Source organism: Mesoplodon mirus, assembly GCF_964341445.2.
Source record: "Mesoplodon mirus genome assembly, chromosome: 12".
In the NCBI taxonomy this organism is placed as follows: domain Eukaryota; kingdom Metazoa; phylum Chordata; class Mammalia; order Artiodactyla; family Ziphiidae; genus Mesoplodon; species Mesoplodon mirus.
The window spans coordinates 35,272,340-35,292,469 of record NC_138988.1 but is presented as its reverse complement, the minus strand read 5'-3'; the positions used below and the strand labels follow the sequence as shown (position 1 = coordinate 35,292,469).

The 20,130-nt window shown below is 51.0% G+C and overlaps 1 protein-coding gene across 1 annotated transcript in view; it reads left to right on the top strand.

Annotated features, from left to right (window-relative positions):
- CACNA1D (calcium voltage-gated channel subunit alpha1 D) overlaps positions 1–20,130 on the top strand; it is a 321,680-nt gene that overhangs the window by 253,353 nt on the left and 48,197 nt on the right. The window contains exons 22-30 of the mRNA XM_082638784.1: positions 1,158–1,264; positions 2,748–2,835; positions 3,647–3,754; positions 3,842–3,894; positions 5,245–5,391; positions 7,142–7,343; positions 9,415–9,573; positions 10,889–10,999; positions 18,862–18,945. Of these exons, the coding sequence (XP_082494910.1) occupies positions 1,158–1,264; positions 2,748–2,835; positions 3,647–3,754; positions 3,842–3,894; positions 5,245–5,391; positions 7,142–7,343; positions 9,415–9,573; positions 10,889–10,999; positions 18,862–18,945 (1,059 nt within the window). The remainder of the gene's footprint in view (positions 1–1,157; positions 1,265–2,747; positions 2,836–3,646; positions 3,755–3,841; positions 3,895–5,244; positions 5,392–7,141; positions 7,344–9,414; positions 9,574–10,888; positions 11,000–18,861; positions 18,946–20,130) is intronic.

Genomic DNA, 20,130 nt, shown 5'->3' with positions numbered 1-20,130 from the left:
CCAATGCATTTAGTTCCTCTTGGGCTTCAGGGCAAAGAGATACAGGTTTATTTAAAAGAAAACAACCCACAATTATTGCTTTTCAATTTTTATATATTTGCCTCAGTGACTTAAATCTTCCAAATCAATTCTCATTTTGAAAGTATCTCATAGAGTGGAAAATGAGCTAAAACAAGAAGGATTCAGAAAATGCAGAATCTCTGAGAAGCAGCTGACATCGAAAGAGTGGTTCCTGGTGGCCTGGGGAAGATTTGGAAGGCTGTTTGGATACTAGGTTAAACCATTTGAAGTGGCCTTTTTTTTGCAGGTTAAATAGGGTTAATTATTGGCAGTTCCATATGGGCCAGTGTAATTAGCTCCCACCTCTGCCTCTCCTCTCCTGTACTTATCTGAAACTTCTCCCATCTGTTTTTCTAAAGAAGCAGTAACTCCATGTATTTTGCAGTTTTTATTCTGGAGCACTTCCTCACTAAGCTCCTTATTCAAGAAGCTCAGTAGGGAACCTGCGGTGTGGGCTCCGGGTACTTGGGGCCGTGACTTAGCAGGTGATGGCTTCTGAGCTACACCTGGCACATGCTAGAGTAGCTGGGCTTGGAGGAGCCTTTAAAATGGGTGTATCAGTAAGGGCCGTTAGGAGCAATACGGGGCCTGGGAAAACCATGCAAGTTTCTATATCAACGGAGCATGTGAGCCCGGGGCTCGGGCACTTCTAGCCCCACTTGGGAAGTCTGGGTTGGAGCAATGTGGGCTCGGCTGGGGTCTCAGAAGGGCCGGAACTGGCGTTTTGTGGGGAAGCCAGGTTGTCTGGGCAGTGATTACATCCTGACAAACCTGGTCAAGTGGACTCTCTGCCGAGACAGAGCCTTTGGACGTGCCAACGATATATTCATAATTGAAATTTGTTTTCACTGTAATAAGGCCCAGTGAAATAATTGCTCTCTTCTTTTAAAATGTATAGGAAATCAGCTGCCCCTTTTCCATTTTTGAACAAAGCATTCAGTTGCTCTGCCCTGTTGGTTTACATTTCTGGCTTCCTAATGCACACTTGTTCATAAGGTCATACTTTGCTCAAGCTTTTGTAAAGAGCCCAGGTTTCTTTTCCTTTGCAGAGAGAAAAGAAAAACAAAACTCTAACTCACTCATGATTCTGCTTATAGATGACGACTTTTGGAGCTTTCCTCCACAAAGGGGCTTTCTGCAGGAACTACTTCAACTTATTGGATATGCTGGTCGTTGGGGTGTCTCTGGTGTCATTTGGGATCCAGTAAGTATTCTGGGGCGTGCGTGAACGTGTGTGTACAGGACTGTTGGGCGGGAAGGTCTATGTGAGGAATCTTAACATAATTCATAAAGCCTAGGCATCATTTTAATTATGGCATTCGGTTATCTGGGAAAGCTTAATTTGTGCCCATGCCAGAAAGCAATTGGGACAACTCATCCTTTCTTGTGTTTCTGTTTTTCTTTTTATGTCCTCTGCTGGGTTGTGCTCATTATTCTCTGTGATATTTTTTTCAAAAGAGGGTGAAAGAAGTCTAGACTAGGAGGGAGGGCAGCTGGACTCTAGTCTGGGTTCTCCAGAGGCTGGTCCAGGGCCCGGGGCCGGTGGGGGCTCCTCTCCCAGGATCTCAGTTCCCCATCTATACAGGAGGGGTTGGACGAGGTGACCTCTCAGCCCTTTCCAGCTTGGATATTGAAGGCTTCCCTTCCTCTCCAGGATAAATCAGCTGCTATGACCCTTTTGCCATCTAAAATTTTTAGCTATGAGGGGCCAAAGCTGCAAGTCAGAGCCCCAGGACCTTTCCATGGCATTGAGGGATTTCTGGTGGGGTACAGCCCCGGCTGTACACTGCCTGCCTGCCGTACCTGGGGGTTTGGGGCAGAGGCTCCAGTGGGAGCGTCCAGGGGTGGCCTTGCTTTCCTGCTGACTTTGAAGCACCTCTGCTCAGGTGCTGACCATCAGTGCCCCCCATATGAGAGCACATGTGTGCACATGGCCTCTGAACTAAAGGGAAATGAGAGGCTCTATCCCCCTCAGAAAGGGGAGGACCCCTGCCTGAAACTGCCCTGTGTGAAAATCCTCTTCCTCACCTCCCATCAGTACCCAGTGAGAGGGAGCCATGTAGTCACAACTCGGAAAGGCATTTTCACAAGTATCTTTGTAATGCCTGTAAGCTCACAGCTGTGCCTGCGCCCTTCAGCTGCCCCCCCCCACATGCTAACCCCATACCCACTTGGGACTCACCTGCTATCACCTCTATGGGGCCTTCCCAGACTCCCCAAGGTGTGTTCCCCTGGCTGCCTTCCCTCTGTTGTCACACCTACATGCTGGCTTGCAGTTGCCCATCTCTCCTGCCCAACAGCAGACTCCTTGAAGGCCAGAGAAGCCCAGCACCAGGGCACTGCAGCAGGCCTCCAAGCTTAGAAAACCAACCAAACCAACGCAACTCAGCCAAGTACTGCCTAGCGTTTACATCAGGGGGAAAGAATAAAGCAAGCTCCTAAATTGTGTCTCTGCTGCATTAGTTGTGTGCCTGTCAGGGTCTCTGAGAGTGCGGGGGGCCTGGCTTAGGACGTGCCATGGAGCATGGGCCGGAAGGAGGAGACCCACCCTCGTGTGTGGGCCATGGGGGGAGATTAGCTCTGCTCGACGTGGCCCCACCATAGTTGTACTAAATGAAATCATCTCACAGCATTTTACCCACCGTAATACACTCTGCTTGCTTGCTTTCCTCTGCTTTTTCCCTTAGATCCAGTGCCATCTCTGTTGTGAAGATCCTGAGAGTCTTAAGGGTCCTGAGACCGCTCAGGGCAATCAACAGAGCAAAAGGACTTAAGGTTTGGATTCCTCTCCAGGCTGGGCTGGTTTGGGTTGGGGTTAGCTGTCATCACTGATTTTTCTGGGCCGGGACTGGGTTGAGGCCTGATGGATTTTCCAGTGAGCTTTGCCTTTGAGAAGAACATTTATAACCAATGAAGCTGCCTCTGCTAAGTGCTGGTAGTGTTTTTCAAGTTATTATTTTACTCACAGACTTAGAGAATGATCTTATGGTTACCAGGGCGGGAAGGGTAGGGGGAGGGATAGATTGGGAGTTTGGGATTGACATGTACACACTGCTATATTTAAAATAAAATGGCTTTCCATGAAAAAAGTTATTATTTTTTAAATTTTTTGTTAATTTAAGATGTTTTTCTTTATTTGATTACTGGTCACACTTCATTACTTTTTTCATTATTAATAGTATTCCTTTGGGTTTCTTTTAGTCTTTAAATCTATTCTTGTGCAGTTTGTACAAAAGCCCAGAGGGTTTACATTTTCCTAAGTTGTCTTATGGGGTACAGGGCCCTGTGGGCCTGTGTGCCAGGCAGTGCTGTACCCCACGGCATTTCTTCTGACTGAGCTCACTGCTTTGGAGGAAGCCAAGGAGGGACCTGCTTACAGGGCGTTCCTCCCAGGTGGCCATAATGCACTGGGGGTAACTCCATAGATAACTACCTGAAAAACGAAGCCTAAGGGACTGTCAGGTAGGAAAATAATATAAAAATGCGTATAATCATAGAAAATCTTGGCTGGTATTAGTTCATCCCGTGGCTAAAGTAACACAGGGAAGTAACGCTCCCCTGTCCCCTCCCCACCCCCTCTCCCTAGCACGTGGTCCAGTGCGTCTTTGTGGCCATCCGGACAATTGGCAACATCATGATCGTCACCACCCTCCTCCAGTTCATGTTTGCCTGCATCGGGGTGCAGCTCTTCAAGGTACAGGGAAGGGCCTTCAAGCATGGAGCCCAGCCCGTCTTCTTCAGGCAAAGCCCACATTTGACTGTCTGTCTGTTTTGTATCCAGGGAAAGTTTTATCGATGCACAGATGAAGCCAAAAGTAACCCTGAAGAATGCAGGTGAGTGTCCTGAACGTGGGAGTGGGGAATTTGGAAGAACAGATAAAAAGCTTCGAGAATCCGCTCGTGCTAGCATTTCAGAAGTTTTTGTTGTGGAGGACAAGAGGCCTGAGAGCTCAGCTCATGGCTGGAGACATGGAAGGGTTTTGTTTTGAGGTGAAATTCACATAACGTAAAATCAACCATTTCAAACTGTACAGTTCAGTGACGTTTCATACAATCACATTGTGGAGGGAGCACCACTTCTGTCTAGTTCCAAAGCTTTTCCTCACCCTTAAGGCATGGACGGATGACTTCTGACGTTTGGTACAGAATCAGTAAACTGGGGGAGAGAGTGGGCACTAAAATGTAAAATAACAATTATGAAATGCTCCCCAAAACCTCCCCCTACAGCCACGTATCCAGTTTTTTCCTCAAACCAGAACTTGAAGCTTAACTTCCTGGAGTTCAGGATCTGGCCACCCTCTTCTGACAGGTCCCAGGATGCTTCTTTCTCCTTGCTCCCGTCATCCATATCTTGGCCATATGTTCGTTCACAGTAATGGGCAGAGGAGAGAGCAGGTGGCATATACTCATTCCTCTTATCCCAATGCATCCAGAAGACTGTGAAGGTAGACACGGAGACCATTGCCTGAAGTTCTGAGACCTTAGAAGCATAGACGTCCCTGTGTCCCTGTCCTTTTGAGATGTCACCAGGCAAGGCTGGCCTGCTTGCACTGTGTTCATTGAGGGTTTCTTTTCGGCAGAAGGTGCAGTCAGCACCAAAGGCCATGTGACTGTGGCAGTGCACCTCAGGGGCCCCGTTCACGCTCTGGGGTGGGGGGCACCCACGGAGGTGACGGCACAGCAGCCGCGTGAAGACGCTTTCCCTTCCCTCGCTGAGTCGGCCTTCTCATCTGTGAAACAGAGACATTCTCGGAGAAATACTGTGTGCCAGCGATTATAGCATTGTTTTGGAAAGAAAACTGGGAATATTGTTAGTATAAGAGAAGGAATTTGATTAACACTAAAATGTAGATGAGAGGATGCCTGGGCTTGTTTCCCAGAGCTTGTGGAATTCTGCATGGCCAAAACATTGCACACTTTGAGGCCATTGTATGAAGGATGGTTCTTGTTCGGTAGTTTTCATTTGTGATCAGGCTGGGTGTCTGCCTGGTTACTCTGGAGAATACTCATTTAGTCATGGCTGCACGGTTATTTGAACCGTAGAGTAGGCTAAATGCAGGGCAAGATACGGAGAAACGCAGGCTGTGCCATGCTCAGAACAGTGGCCTGGCCGGGGGAGGGATCGGGCAGTGTGACAGATTCCACATCCTGCCAGGGTGACCGCCCACTTCCTTTCCTCTCTAGGGGGCTCTTCATCCTCTACAAGGATGGGGATGTCGATAGCCCTGTGGTCCGTGAGAGGATCTGGCAAAACAGCGATTTCAACTTTGACAACGTCCTCTCAGCTATGATGGCTCTGTTCACTGTCTCCACGTTTGAGGGCTGGCCCGCGTGAGTACCGAGATCGTGTGTCTCCCAGGGATGCTCCTGCTGCTTGGCGGGCACTCTGGGCTGAGCCGTCTCTCCTGGAGAGCGAGTCCTGCTGCTTTTCTCCAGTTTTGTAGGCCTTTTCTATGACTTTTTAACTTTGGACCACTTATCACTCACTTCCTGGCCCACAGGGCTCCTCTGTCTGATTAGGCAAAGGATTAACCCCTGTGGGCAGCCAGGACTCTCGGATTTGGGCAGCTGGGGTGGTGGAAGGGGGGTATCTCTCAGCGGGCTCCTTGGGGGGCATCACTGGATGTGGATGGGGAGTCCCCAGAGGCATTTTTCAGGCCAGCTCCCGTGTCACCTCATCAGTAAAGCTGCCACTACACTGTTCCTAGAGAGGCCCTTGATAGCGTCCCAGACCGTTGATTCATTTGTTCATTCACTCCTAGTAATGTACGAATACGTGCCATTGTGCCACATCTTTCACTGCCGCGCCCGCTGGCTCATTCATAAAGTGTGCTCTGGATACCAACTCCATGTAACATGCTGTACTAAGCCCTGTGGAAGAAACAGAGCTGTCTGGATGTGGTTTCCCCTTTCAAAGCCCACGTTCAGTCAGTGTCCTCAGCCAAGCCAAGCGGGAGGGTCCTGGTGTGTCAGAGACGCAGCATAAGGTCCTGAGGAATGGCTAGGATTTTGATGGGTAAGGGAAGAAAAGTGGAAAGAAGGTAGAATACAAAAGGGGAGCTCTTGTGCCTTTGTTGTTCTCTGCTCTCTGATGGCCCCCCAGCTCCTGCCACCACAACATATATACGTTGATAGAGTTCTGAGTGTCAAGTTCTCATGCCCAGAGGAGGGTGGACAGGCTGGCAGGACTCTCTGGATGTGTGGGGTGTCTGTGAAGTAGAGGACAGTTGGGTGGGGCTTGTTCATTGGTGCATTGGTCCCGCGAGAAGAGGAGCATGGAGTGAGAGCCTGCACTCTACAGAGGCGCTAGCTGTGGTCGCAGGTTTTAAACACTGCACTTTAGTAAATCTGGGTGGCAGCTGCTACCAGGGATGGCAGGGAAATGAACAAACTTGGGGCTTGGGGCTCAGGGGAGGTGGGCTCAACTCCTGTTCTGCCCCCAGGACTGTGACCTTGGCACTTAAATCCCTCTCTGAGCTTCCGTAAGACAGGGACGACCGTATGTCCACCTTTCCAGATGGATGTGAAAGCACCTAGCACAGTGCATGCCTCGGGTGGGTGCCTGGAAGGGCTGAATCTGCATCAGAATGAGCGTACATTGCATTGGAGGCTGTTGCAGTAATTGCCCCTCTTTCTGCTCAGAGTTCTGCCTGGCACATATTTAATTTTAGTGCTTGTTTCAGTTTGGGGGAAGCTCTCTTAGTTCTTTGGAAATGCCCTGGCTGCTCGCTCGTTGTCTTGTGTTTACAGCTTTCAGTTCCACCAGTGTCTTCCATGTGATGTCCTTCCTCTCTTCTGTCTGTGACTAGAAAGGAGCATTATTGGATATTTGTAAAAATCTTTTCCAGTCTTCAAAGCAGTCAGTCCACAAATATATCCCAGGTGTTCCCTCTGCCAGGTGCCGGGCTGATTGGCCTAATGCTCAAGAGGCTTCCTGAGGGACCTCCACGTGTCCCGGGGCCTTGGGGTGGGCTCCCAGTGAGGGGTCCGACCGTCAGTGCCCGCAGAGGTGGTCAGAAGCCAGCGGGGCTGGGCTGCTGGCCGAGCGGCGCTGGTGCTCACTGGATCCTCCGCTCTCCAGGTTGCTGTACAAAGCCATTGACTCGAACGGAGAGAACGTCGGCCCCATCTACAACTACCGCGTGGAGATCTCCATCTTCTTCATCATCTACATCATCATCGTAGCATTCTTCATGATGAACATCTTTGTGGGCTTCGTCATCGTCACATTTCAGGAGCAGGGGGAGAAAGAGTATAAGAACTGTGAGCTGGACAAAAATCAGGTTAAAGTCACACGCTGTTTGGGCTTCTGTCCCTTGAGCCAAAGAGGACTGATTTCTCTTTTGACAGCTTCCCGCATGTACAGAGAAGGGTACCCACCTGCTCTCTCTCCCTGGGGCTTGGGCCCTGCTCAGAGCACACTCTCAGCCATTGTGAGTCATCAGTGTGGAGGGTTAGTTTCCCAGATGCAGATTAGGCTGTAATTTTGAAATTTACCCCCAGACATGTGAGTGAGAAGTCAGGATACCTAGGCCACCTTCTGTGGTCATGACCCACTAGTGACAGCTCAGAGTCATGTAGGATGGTGTGGCCTGGGGCCAGGAAGCACCCAGTGACACTCGCACAATCCCTCCCAAGGAATAGCCTTTTATCTCCTCAACCTCGGGACTATTGACATTTGAGGCTGGATAATTCTTTGTCATGCTTGCTGTACGTGGTTGAGAAGCCTCCCTGGCCTCTACCCACTAGATTCCAGTAGCCCCTTCTGCCCACCACCCTCATTCCCGCTCCATTTTTGGTGACAACCAAAAATGTCTCCAGACATTGTCAAATGTGCCCTGGTTGAGAACTATTGACTTAGGAGGAAGTACCCTATCACACCACCGGGAAAGTCGCTAACTTTAAACTTGGGACTAAGATGGCACTGGCATCACTCTCTTGATCTAGCACCTTGTTTTAACCAGTCTGTTAGGTGCAGGGGCCTTTGGCTCTGATCGTGTGATGATGCGAGGGGGCCAGGAGACCTGTCTGGTCCTGTTCTACCTGCACCTGCTCTGTGACTGTGGGTGCGCCTCCACCTCCTGTCTGGGCTGTCTCCCTTCTCTCTAAATTGAGGGCATTAAGGAGTTACTTTTAAAGGTCTTTTTCAGCCCTAAAAGATAGTCTGTGAGATCGAGATTCTGTTCTGGGAGTTTCCCCCAGGCCCTCTATCAGTAGCCATCTCTGTTTGGTGATTACATAGAGAGCAAGAATCATCTGCCAGCCTGGGCTTCCTGGCGGGAAGTCGCTGTGCATGGTGAGGCTGTCTGTCTCAGGCTGGAGCATTGCCACTGGGGGAAACAGGAGGACAGCTTGGTTTACAGGAAGACGTTGCTGTGAGTTGTCAGGGCGTCCCTGCAGATTTCATCAGGGACGGTCTGAGGGAGGCCTGGCCCAGCTCTTCACCCCTCCCAACCCCCACCAAGGAAGAAGAGTGTCAGGGCAAGACCCAAGCAGAACCAGAGCTGAAACTAGGTCACCACGAGGTCCTGGATAGGCTCCAGTCAGGGGTCCCAAGAGTCAGCATGTGAGGTCACAGCAGGGCCAGGTCCTGGACAGAGAGAGCCTGTGGTTAGTCTGGGCCTAGGAGCAAGGAGGGTATGATGCTGAAAAGGCTTTCGGGGCTGGAGACTCCCTCTGGGCTTGCTGCAAAGGGTGGACTGGTCTCGGCCCCAGGATCAGTGGGCGGGGCAGTGCTCTGGCCATCATCACGAACCATGTCCTGGGGGTTCTAAGATGAACACGACAAGCTCCTGAGCCTCAGAAGCTCTCAGACAGACACAGAGCTCACTCACCATTAGACACTTAGGGTTAACATGCCCGTTCTGGCTTCTGGTAGGCGTCTTGTGTGGGTCCATCCTGGAGCAGCCATGGGACCTCCAACCTCAGGGAGTCAGCCCAGCCCCTCTGGTTCTGGAAGATTTCCTTGCCTCTCGTTACTTGGCTTCCTTCCCTGGGCAGGAGAACTACAGATGTACTCCACCAGCATCAGGAAGGGCAGGGATAAGACGTGGGTCAAGGCTTTGCATCTCTGCTTAATGCACCGCCGGACCTCAGTCTTTTAATAAGTGAAATGGAAGGAAACTGGGTGCACTGCTTACCCTCAAAGGCTGCTGCGAGGACCAGATGAGGTGATGGAGCTGGGGGCCCTTTGTCAGTGATGCTGAGTGGTACCTGTGCAGGGTGCGTTGGTGGTTTCCCCTCGTTCTCGCTCCCTCCCAGTAGGTGTGCACCAGCTTTTCAGGGCAGACAAAAACTGTGTCCTTCTTCCATAGACATGCTCAGGATCCCCGTTGCTCTTTTCTGCCATTGCAGCGTCAGTGTGTTGAATACGCCTTGAAAGCACGTCCCTTGCGGAGATACATCCCCAAAAACCCCTACCAGTACAAGTTCTGGTACGTGGTGAACTCCTCGCCTTTCGAATACATGATGTTTGTCCTCATCATGCTCAACACCCTCTGCTTGGCCATGCAGGTAAAAATGGAGACAGCCGCGTGGATCACGTCGGGCCTTCGGTGCAGCCCCATGCCCCAAATTCTGAGGGTGGAATGCCGCCCCCTCACAGGAGGAAGGGTTTGATTATCTGATGAGTCTGGGCTGTAGTTTGGCCAGACTCCCATTCTGGCTAACAGTTGCCATGGCAGGAGTTTACAATCACTCTTCTGCGTAAGAGACTGTACAGCGTGACCATAAGTGACATTTCTGTGGAGCCCTAGCATGGCTTGCAGGCCTGTAAACCTTTACTGTGGGCTTCTGTGGCCAGGGAGTGGTTGTGGACTAAAGCTCTGTCTGTGTGGAAATGAACAGGCAGGGTCTTCAGTCCTGACTTGACTCCTTAGCAGCTGGGTGACCCGGAGAAAGTTATTTAAATCCCCCGAGCCTGGCTTTGTCAATTGGTAAAGTGGGAATCAAAGTTTATGCTGGATAATTTGTGTCAGGCACTTTGCTCTGGGCCTGTCACAGAGTGTCATTCCTGTCCTCAAGTCACTCTCAGCGTGGCAGTGGGGAGTCTTCTGGTCCGTGGAGTACTGAGTTTGACCTGCCTGACAGCGACTCTTTGCTCACTCTGGGGGCAAGGAAGGCAGCTCACTTCAATTGGCCACGTTGGATTACAGAGCGGTATTGATAGTGAACATTTCCAGCACTTGCGTTGTCCAGTGGATATTGCACTAGGACAAGAGTGGCCAAGGTCTAGATTCAGTTTCCCACTGGCTCTAAGAACTTGAGCAAATCAAACCAACTCCCAGTGCTGTCTGGAAGATGAGTGTAAAGACAGCCAAGTGTATGTTTTCTGGCCCTTTCCTTAAATTTAAGAATTCCTTATGAATGAGGACCCTCTGCTGATGTAGGGAAAAGCATGGAGGCAAGATAACAGTGCCTTTGATTGAATATAGGCCTAAATGGCATATAATGTATCCTAACCGAATCCTACCTTTGTCCATAGACCTGTGGGTGTGTTCTGCATCGTGCCTGGGTCAAGGCCCTGAGTAGAAACCCTGCTGGGAGAAAGGGTGGATTCCCTTTATTCCGAGCAGAGGAAGTGGATGTCTTTCCCCTTCATCGTTTGGTCACCCTCATCTTGTCAGGGGCCCCTGTGCTTTGTGGGGGGCCAACCATGTGCCCTCGCAGGGTCAGTGGAATCACTGGGAGAGGGTGCTGGACAAGGGAGGTTGCCTCGCTGTCCACGTGGCAGGCGGACGGACGCCTGCAGGGGGTGGCAGGCTGGGGAGCCTCCTTTTGCGAGTCTGGAGCCGACCCCTGAGAACTGTGCCTCTGCTTCCATCCACAGCACTATGAGCAGTCCAAGATGTTTAATGATGCCATGGACGTCCTGAACATGGTCTTCACGGGGGTGTTCACTGTCGAGATGGTTTTGAAAGTCATTGCATTTAAACCTAAGGTGAGTTGCCGAACCCACTTGTCAAAGGCTGTAGCTGAATCACTCCAAAGAATCACCCACTTCCTGTTAGTCTTGTGTTATTGGATTATGCTGAATTGTTCTGGCCGTTAACTAGCTTATCCCCTGAGAACGTTAAAATCTGACTAGGGCATCTGTGTACATACGGGAAAATGAATCTGCGAAAACAAAACCTCACAAAAAACAATTCTGAGAAAAAGAAGAAGAGAGCATTAGGAATTTGCAGAATGGAGATTGTTTTGAAACCTGATTTTCTGTTTCTAGAAGAGCGTGTGTCAGACTGTCTCAAGGAAACTCGCCTCATTACTTGAGCATTGGAGACATTGTTTTCACATAACCCATCAGAAATAATTCGGCCCTGATTTTACTTTTACATTTCCAGCACAAAGACTTTGGTTTTCTTTGTTCTTGGTCTACAGCATCTTTTTCACCTTTTATGGAAAATTCTACCAGCTGCAGACCTCTCACAGCCATACCATCTTTCGTTTGTTTAATTTAGAAAAATTTCACTTGACTTTAAGACAAAACAAGACATGAGCCTTTTAAACTGTGTTGGACTGCTCTGCGTATTATGTCTCCTTTAGGACAGAGTGACTCCAGTCCACAGTTGTCAACGTCTGTAGCATAAGAGACAGATAGTATAGTGTCGAAGAGCACGCACCATTCTGGGACCAGACTGGATTCAAATCCCCAAGCAAGTTGTCGATACTTCACTGCTCTGTGCCTCCATTTCCTCACCCATGAAATGAGGACGCTAGTAGTCCTACTTCATAGGGCAGTTTGGAGGAGTAAGAGTCACCCTGTGTGCCACGCTTACAAGAGTGCTCGGCATGTAGCCCCATGCTGTAGATGTGTCAGGACTGTTACTATGACGACCACCATCCCCAGCATCAAGTGATGATGTTCCCTCGTCCTAAAACCCTAGATGGAGGAGCAGATCCTGGCCGAGCTGTGAGACGTTTGACCCTCAGTTTCTTTTCTAGCAAAGCCTCCGCCCATCAGAGTTAGAGACTGAGTTCAGTGACCCCAGTGTCTGTTCATCAGGGTGAAAGGTATCTGACAACACTAATTTAAGTAAGACTCAGATTATGAAATGACGGTTTCACATACTCCATCCGTAAGTGGAATTCTAATTCAGAACTGTTCCTTCCTTTAATTTGAATTAATTCCTATGCAATCTTTATCAGATCTTTGTGGACCAAAAAGAAAAGACGCTTGTAAGTGATCGATCGGGGTGATTGCAGTGGGGTCAAACTTGGCATTTTTGCATGGCCAGATGCTAATTACTGTGACTTGTCCATATCTCCACATATGCACATTCTTCCCTGCCCCCACCAAACTCTTCTGAATATCCTTTGAGATTTTTGGTTTGCTTCCCTTTCCCCTTTCCGTCTTTGATCAACATTTGTCTGGACTGATGGAAAGGTTGCAGAGTAAGAACTCCAGAAGCACTTGATCAAGGCAACATGGCACATTTATTTATCTATGCAGCATTTCCTAGATCCCCTCGCCATGTCTCGCCCTGCCTGGTGATTAAGCTCTGAGAAGGCACATTTGTCCATGGCATGTGTGAGTCCGTGTGTGTCTGCGTGTGCACTGTCAGCGGCTGTGTCCGGTGAACCACTGATACCAAACCTGGGAGGAGAGTTCAGTGGCGTGTGAACAGGCTGGTGAGGCCGAGGGGAAATGAGTAGCTAATTTATAATCAGTACTGATCGATCAGAGTTTTTAAATGAGTGATTTCCACTAGAAATTGTGCCGCTTCGTAGTTTTCCTCCACAAGGTATTTTCACAGCAGAAGACAACCTCAGATTACAAGCGAGAAAAATTTTAAAACAGCCACAGCAGCACCTCTACGCTTGAGGGACACTGTCACTGCATTTGCGAAGCAGATGGATTTGGTGTTGTGACGGTGTGTCTGGAGGAGCCGGAGAGAGTCATTTCACCAAGAAGCAAAACTCTTCTTAAAACGCTTCCTGACTCTCCTGTCTCCTCTTTGGTGTTAGCAAAGCAAGGCCAGGCGAGTAGTCTTCCACAAAGAAGTCAGCGAGGCCCTCCTACCCATCAGAGGGTCAGCGGGGCTGAGGAGGCGCGTTGCAAAGGTGGCAGGAGGAAGCCTCTCTGTGAGGAGATGGCCAGAGGGGCAGAGGGCTGGGAACCTGGCCCATAAGCTTCATCTCAGAAAGTCTTCGTCTCTCCTGGGGAGCTTTGTCGCAGGGTCCTTTGGGGCTGTGTTCTCCACAGTGAGAGGCGCATGTTCTGGGAGAACTTGTCAGCATCTGTCAGGAGAGACAGGGTTGCAGCTGTTTTGTAATAGAAATACAGAGGGTGAAGTTAGAATCCTTCCTGGGAGGTGAGAAGCCATCATAGGAGGAAGGGTTCAAACAAGTGGAGGATCCTGACTCCTTTTATACTCAAGGGCCTGACTGGTAAAGGGGGCCTCCTGAGTGAGAGCCCATTTAGAGGGATGTGGTCCGAGCTGGGAGCTTCCCTGGTGGGGAGGTGGGATAACTCCAGGGGAAAAGTTGTTCTGAGTGTGGGTTAGGCAAGCATGGAAGGTGGGGAGACGCCAAAGAGCCAAGGAAGGAGGGCCGAGCAAGCAGGCTGCTCAGGGGGTTGTGTCGGCTCCCCAGGGAAGACCCACCCATCGGGCATCGACCTCGTGTGCTTGGAGCGACTGAGCCGCCCTAGGGTTTTGAGAGGTGGGCCATGATGTAGATAAGAGCCAAGTCCTGTTCCCCTGGCCTTCCCCTCCAGTACTCCCAAGGGGCAGCTGCTGGACTTCTCAAGTGAATCCTCTTGCTGCAAGGAAGGAGATTGAAGAAGAAGGGCTTTGTCCAAAGTACTGGCTCCCGTAGGTCTAAGGAGCACTTCTGATTTGTCTGAGGTTCCTTCTTTGTGCTTCTGGAAGCCGCCCATCTGGTGTTTTGTCCAGCACCTGTTCAAGTACGTTACCTGCCTCCATGTGGGCTTTTCCTCAGGGAGCCACGCTTTGTTCCCAAGTCTTAGACCTCGAAGCATTTGGATCTTGGTTCTACACTTGACCCTTGAACAACATGTGGGTTAATCTGAGTATTACTTAGAGCCACCGCTCCCTATCCCAGGTTCCTCTGCACCCATTGATTCATCCAACCACAAACCACACAGGGCTGTGGTATTTACTCTTGAAAAACATCCATGTGTATGTGGACACGCACAGTTCAAAGCCACATTGTTCAAGCGTCAACTGTACCTTGAAAATGTCTAATTGACCTGCCTAGCCACTTGAGCTTGGAAAACGTTGAGAGTTACTGGGTTTGGGGAAAGAAGAAAGTGCTTTAGTGCTGTCCTCGTGCTTTTGTGCAGAGCGGATGTGTCTTGGACACTGGGTCACCTGGCCCCATATGCCTCCCAGGACAGCACTCCCTCCCCCAGGGTCCCTGGCAGGAATAAAGCTGCTTAATCAGCCCCAGCAATTTTCCTGGAGCACATTCTGCACCTCCTGGGAAGAAACCCTGACACTATCTTTTCAGTTCTTCAGTGATCACATTCTGTGTCTGGAAGCCCTTTTCCCACCTTGTTATCTTTTAAGGCCTGTCTGGAATGTGGGCTCCTCCGTCAGAGTGTCCCCCCAGCCCAGCCAGGGTCGGCTCTCCCCTCCACATGTGCTTCTGTTAGATGCTCACTGTGCACTGTCAACATCAATACCCCCCATGTCTCCCTCTCCACTAGCTGATGAGCAGCTGCTCAAGGCTGGGTTGTGTTTGTCTCACGCGACACCTGCTACATGCTGGTTACTCCGTGGGAAGTGGTGGAAGGAAGAAAGGAATGGATGGATGAGCCTGTGGGTGCAGCCTCTTGGCATCAGGCACTACCGGCTTTTCTATCACAGGAGATGTGGGCAGAGCAGAGTGGCCAGAAGTGAACGTATTTTTCTTTAAGCCTCCACTTGACCTTTGGAAAGACTTATGCTGGTTAGAAAGCTGTCAGTTACAGTTTCCACCAGAAGTTGGCACTGTGGGTCATCCCTTGGGTCGAATGCTTCCCAGACAATCCCTGGCAGAAATTGGTACGTGATCCGGCTGCCTCAGTAAACCCCAAAAGGCCGGGCAGCGAAAAGATCCTGGACTTGGGCTGCTTCTCTTGTTTCCATTGCATAGACCTTGCCGCCCGCCGTGTGCCAAGCCCATGCTCTATCCTGGCTGGGGGTCCAGCTCTCCTTCCAGGAGCCTATAGTCTAGCCGGAGATTATGTTAATGGACCATCAAGATAGAGTTCTTAGAAACAAGGGAGCTTCCTGGCCCTAAGCCCACGTTAGTCTGGGTTATGATTTTAAATTCCCGGAGTCAGAAGTGTTTCCGAGTAATAAATGTTATTGCGTGTGGCTGACTTGCTTGATCCTTTCAAATGGGTGAGGCTGGACAAAAAATAATAAGGGCCAACTGTGGCCAGACTGGTAGGGACTGCTGGTTCCACCTGAGGGGCCCTGGCCTCCACATTCAGTTGTAGGAGACCCTCTTGTGACTGGCCAAGAGGAGAGAGTATGCAGGTGGGCGTCGTGCTAGAAGCCCTAACCTTCTGCTTACCCAGACGCTGCGGTGGCTTTGATGGGAAAGGGGTGGGGCTGAGTCATACTCACTTGACCGTGATTTTATTACCTAGGAGGCTACTAAACAGGGAAACAGGATGTGGGAAGAAGGGGCGGGGGCTGGCATTTTCTGCCTCCCCGGGACCCCTAGCAAGCCATCTGGCCAGAGCCTGTGATTCCGGCCACTTGCCTGCAGCAACTCAAGCCTCCTGTCGCCTAGATGAGGATGTCAGTCCAGGAACCCTCTAGAATTTGGGCACAACTCTGTGAGTGCGGTGGACCCTCCAGAGAGGGTGTTGATGAGATTACCAAAGAGTTCCAGGACCCCAAACATCAAGCCCCTCTCGTGTTGATTTAAAGTGACTTTATACACCACAGGGGGCCAGGATGGGCCAGTTGGAGAATAGTTTGCAGGCTGATAGGAATGATCCGAAGGTGAATACTGATCATTCTGGAGAGACAGAGACACAGAGACATACAGAGAGAGAGGAGCTATTCAGGAATAAAGTCTCAAGTAGGTAAGAGGGGCATTCAGTGCCCTGAATGCTAGTGGGCTTGGCCTCCGGTAAAGGATGTACTGTAGCAAGAGGGGGGCAGGGCCCGTGGTGTGGGACAGGACAGGAGGGACAGTGGGTCTTCACTGCTCTCTGTGCCCTAGAGCCCCAGTTGTTCCTGATGACCACACGTTTCTAAGGCATCAGTTCCTCTCTAGAGGAGAGGGAAAGGCTCACCGTGCTCTCTGCAGTTCTGAGTTGCTGTTAAATCCATGAAGAAGAGGACAGGCTCTGCACCTCAGAGCGTGCTCTGTGGCCAGGCCGCCAGTCAGCCCACTGTGTGTTACCGTTCGCAGTGATGCAAATAATTTAAGAGCAAACGCTGTGTTCTCACAACCCGGGTACAACGGCGGCACTCAGCGCGCCACGTGATCCAGCTGACTTTTTGGGTTGGCGTCGTCCTCAGGGAGGGAAGCAGAATGTGCCTTTACGTCCCGGTGCACGCTCTGGGTCTCCTCTCTGACCAGCACAGCCAGCTTCCTGAGGGGCACCAGTCGTGTCCTCACCATGGCCCGCCTCTCCTGTTTCGCCAGCCAAGAGTCCCACATCTTGAGAAGAGAAGCTGTAAGGAGTGAGACGTTGTCTTTATTAAGCAGATGCTCCCCTTAGACGTTTATCACAGGTCATCAGAGCTGGTGCAGGCGAGCTTTTGTTTACTTGTTAGAGCGCTGACAGAGGGGTCTGGGAGGGTGGCAGTCACCTTACTTACCGTGAGGGTAAGTAACTATGAGAGAGGTGCTGGGATTGTGGGAGAGGAGGAGAGAGGAGATGGCGGGGTGGGGGGGTGGGGGCGGGGTCAGAAGTTATGGCAGTTCGTTGGGAAAATCTTACATTATTTAAGATGAGATTTTTTAAAAATCTCAAACCCTAAGTCAGCGTTACAGGTCCCCCATAAATGCAGCTGGGGTGATTAACAGTGATTAGAACAAACATCACTCCTCCGGTTGTTAGAACAGCCAGCGTGTCCACATTCTCCATAGTGTCATAAAAGGCTGGGGCTCCGCAGTGGCTTCCTCTGGGCCTGCACTTGATCACCAATTCATGGGACCTGACACTTCAAAGTACCTTCTGTTCCGGTGTTCTTGATCCAGCACTAAGTGTACCCCGTTGTAAGCACACTGGCTCCTTTTTATATGATTCAGACCTGAATTTTTATTTCCACAACACATCCTGGCTTGTTGAAAAGATGCAGTTGATTTGCAGACAGTCGTTGACCTTGCAACCAGAAGCCTCCGTGCACTGTTCTCCCCACCACCCCCTCCGACTGAGGGCCTCCTGGGGGGTATCAGGAGACAACAGGCAGTAATTTAGCACCTACTGTGCTGAGCCCAGAAGAGGATGCAAACTGTATGCCATGTACGTACAGATTTGTAAGTCACAGTCGTTGGGATGTTGTACCTTCAACAAGATACAAGGACCTGAAGTAACAAGAATAGGGTAGAGCTGCATGACCAGGAGGGTGCAAGTTGGTGGAAGGAGGAGGCCTTGCCACGTGTCAAGCACTATATGGGCTTACGGCTCTGGGCTGGGTGGTGGGATTAGTGGAGGAGGGGACAGGGCTGTCAGCACAGTCCTCATCCTCAGAGGGTTTTCCGTGAGGTAGACCTGCGGGCAGAGGCCCCAGATTCAGTGATCAAGACCTGAGAGACATTCGGAGCCCCCAGGATGGGAGGTATAAGTCAGGAGGATCTGAAAACATGCCATCAGGGCATTGGCATTTGAGCTGAGTGTGAAGGAGGAAGTGGACGTGGGCAGGTAGAGGTGGGGTGGGGAGGCCGGGATCCCAGAGGCCTCAGGAGGTGGGCAAGAACCTGGTGGTGGTTTGAGGGATGGAAAGGAGTCCGCTCAGCCTGGAGGATGCAGAGGGAGGGGAGGGAGGCCAGAGCTGGAGAGGAAGAAGGAGCCTGTCAGGAGATAGGGGCCGCTCTGGGGGACAGTGGGAGCCCTCGAGCATCAGCACCATCCCTCAGCGCTCCTTCCCCTGTGAGACCTTCTGTGCACTGATCCCGCAGCCCTACAAGCCACACCTCTGCCTTAGACGGCGTGCATCGCTGGCCTGTCTCCCTGTAAGCCTTCGTGTCCCTTTAGACCGAGAGCTCTGTGAGGACATCCTGCCGTGGGGCACACCCTTTGCAGTACTTGGACTGTCGAGGAGGGGCAGGGACACTGGTTTGTTTCAAGGGCACAGCAGTGAGAAGGTGTGAAACGCTGGTCATAGTGGTCTTGACATGGAAGAAGAGAAGGAGGTGATTGGGAACCCCATGCAAGGAGTAGGAGGGCCTTCTCCTCCCTCAGCTAGTGAGGGGTTGGGGTTGTGACCTTGGGTGCCAGGGCAGGGTCGCCAAGTGCCTTGCTCTGTCCTGCAGGTACTTGGCTTGGTTCAGTGCTGCCCAGGGCCGCGGTCTGCATAGTGTGTGTGTGTGTATGTGTGTGTGTGTGTGTGTGTGGTGTGTGTGTGTGTGTCTGTGGTGTGTGGGTGTGGTGTGTGTGTCTGTGTGTGTGTGTGTGTGTCGGCCCATGCACCCGTGGCCTCTCTCACACATGCAGGTGCCCCCCGCCCTGTGTCCCTCTGCACCGGTGGACGGTATGGTCGCTTCCCTTTGGCCGTCCCACCCCCCCTGGTTGCCGTGGTTGCTGCGGGGCCCGGGTGTGTCCCCACGTGGTCGGCGTGGCTTCTCCTTCCTACGTGCTCATAAACATCTGCCCCCGCCCGCTCTGTCCAGGGGTACTTTAGTGATGCCTGGAACACGTTTGACTCCCTCATCGTAATCGGCAGCATTATAGACGTGGCGCTCAGCGAAGCCGACGTGAGTATGTGCCCGCCCAGGGCCACCTCCCATCCTGTCTCTGTCTGCACACCCGCCCGGCCCTGCACTGCATCACCTGGACAAGTCACAGAGCCCAGTCGTACTTGATCGAAAATCAGGAGTTTTCTAACGAGAGCTGCAGAAAAGAGGCCTTTTAGCGTAGAACTTGGTCCCCAGGCCTTTAGACACACATCGCCTTTTGGAGGACTGACTGTTTTGCAACGTTAAGCCGAGTCAGCGGTAGGCAGGGCAAGATAGGCATCTCTAACTGTTTTTATTTGCTGTATCAGAAGCAATACCCGAAGTGATGTACCTATAACATGTTTGTTTTAGGGTGATTTTTCAAGTAGCCAGGTGGCTTGATGCTAGAATGCTCCCCTTTTATAACACTGTCCTTTTCTTCTTTTTTCCTGTCGTGCTTCCCTCTTCTGTGGCTTCTGAACGCTTCCTCTAACAGCACTATTTCACTGATGCATGGAACACTTTTGATGCCTTAATTGTTGTTGGTAGCGTCGTTGATATTGCTATAACTGAAGTGAATGTAAGTAGCAAAGTTTGTGTCCTATAACCTCGTTAAGTCTAACACGGAGGGGACCGGAAACCCTCCCCACGGATCTCTGTACACTTTAGAAATTCAAGCACACATCTGCTTCAAAGACTAAGAACATTTTGTCCTCTTCCCTCCCTCCCCCGGCCCCCCATCCCCCCATCCCCTTCCCCCGAACGAGAGTGGGGAAGTAAATGTAGAATTGCCATTTTGGAAGGAAAACATTACTTTTAAAGAAAACCCTATTAAAATGTTAAGGGCTAGGAGTTAATTGTGTGGATGTGTGAACATTATCATTGCTCAGTAGCTGGGTGACCTCGGCAGGGCCCCTGGCTGCTTCGTGCCTCAGTTTTTTGAGCTGGAAAGCAGAGTTCATAACGTGTGCCCTGGTACCCACTGTGGGTCTGTGAAGGCACAGGAGGGAAGCCCCACAGCCGTGCCCTGAGCACGTGGCCACCGCTGCGGGTGTCCTCACCTGTACCCTGTGTCTGCTGAGCCCTACTGGTGATGCTGGGGAACATGCCTATTCTAGCTCCCCAAATAGTGACGCAGATTGAAGGCTGCCCTGGGCCAGGGGACAGAGGGCCTCGTGTATATTAGGAGAGGGTGTCAGCGCTCCTTTGTTGCACCCAGTTGAA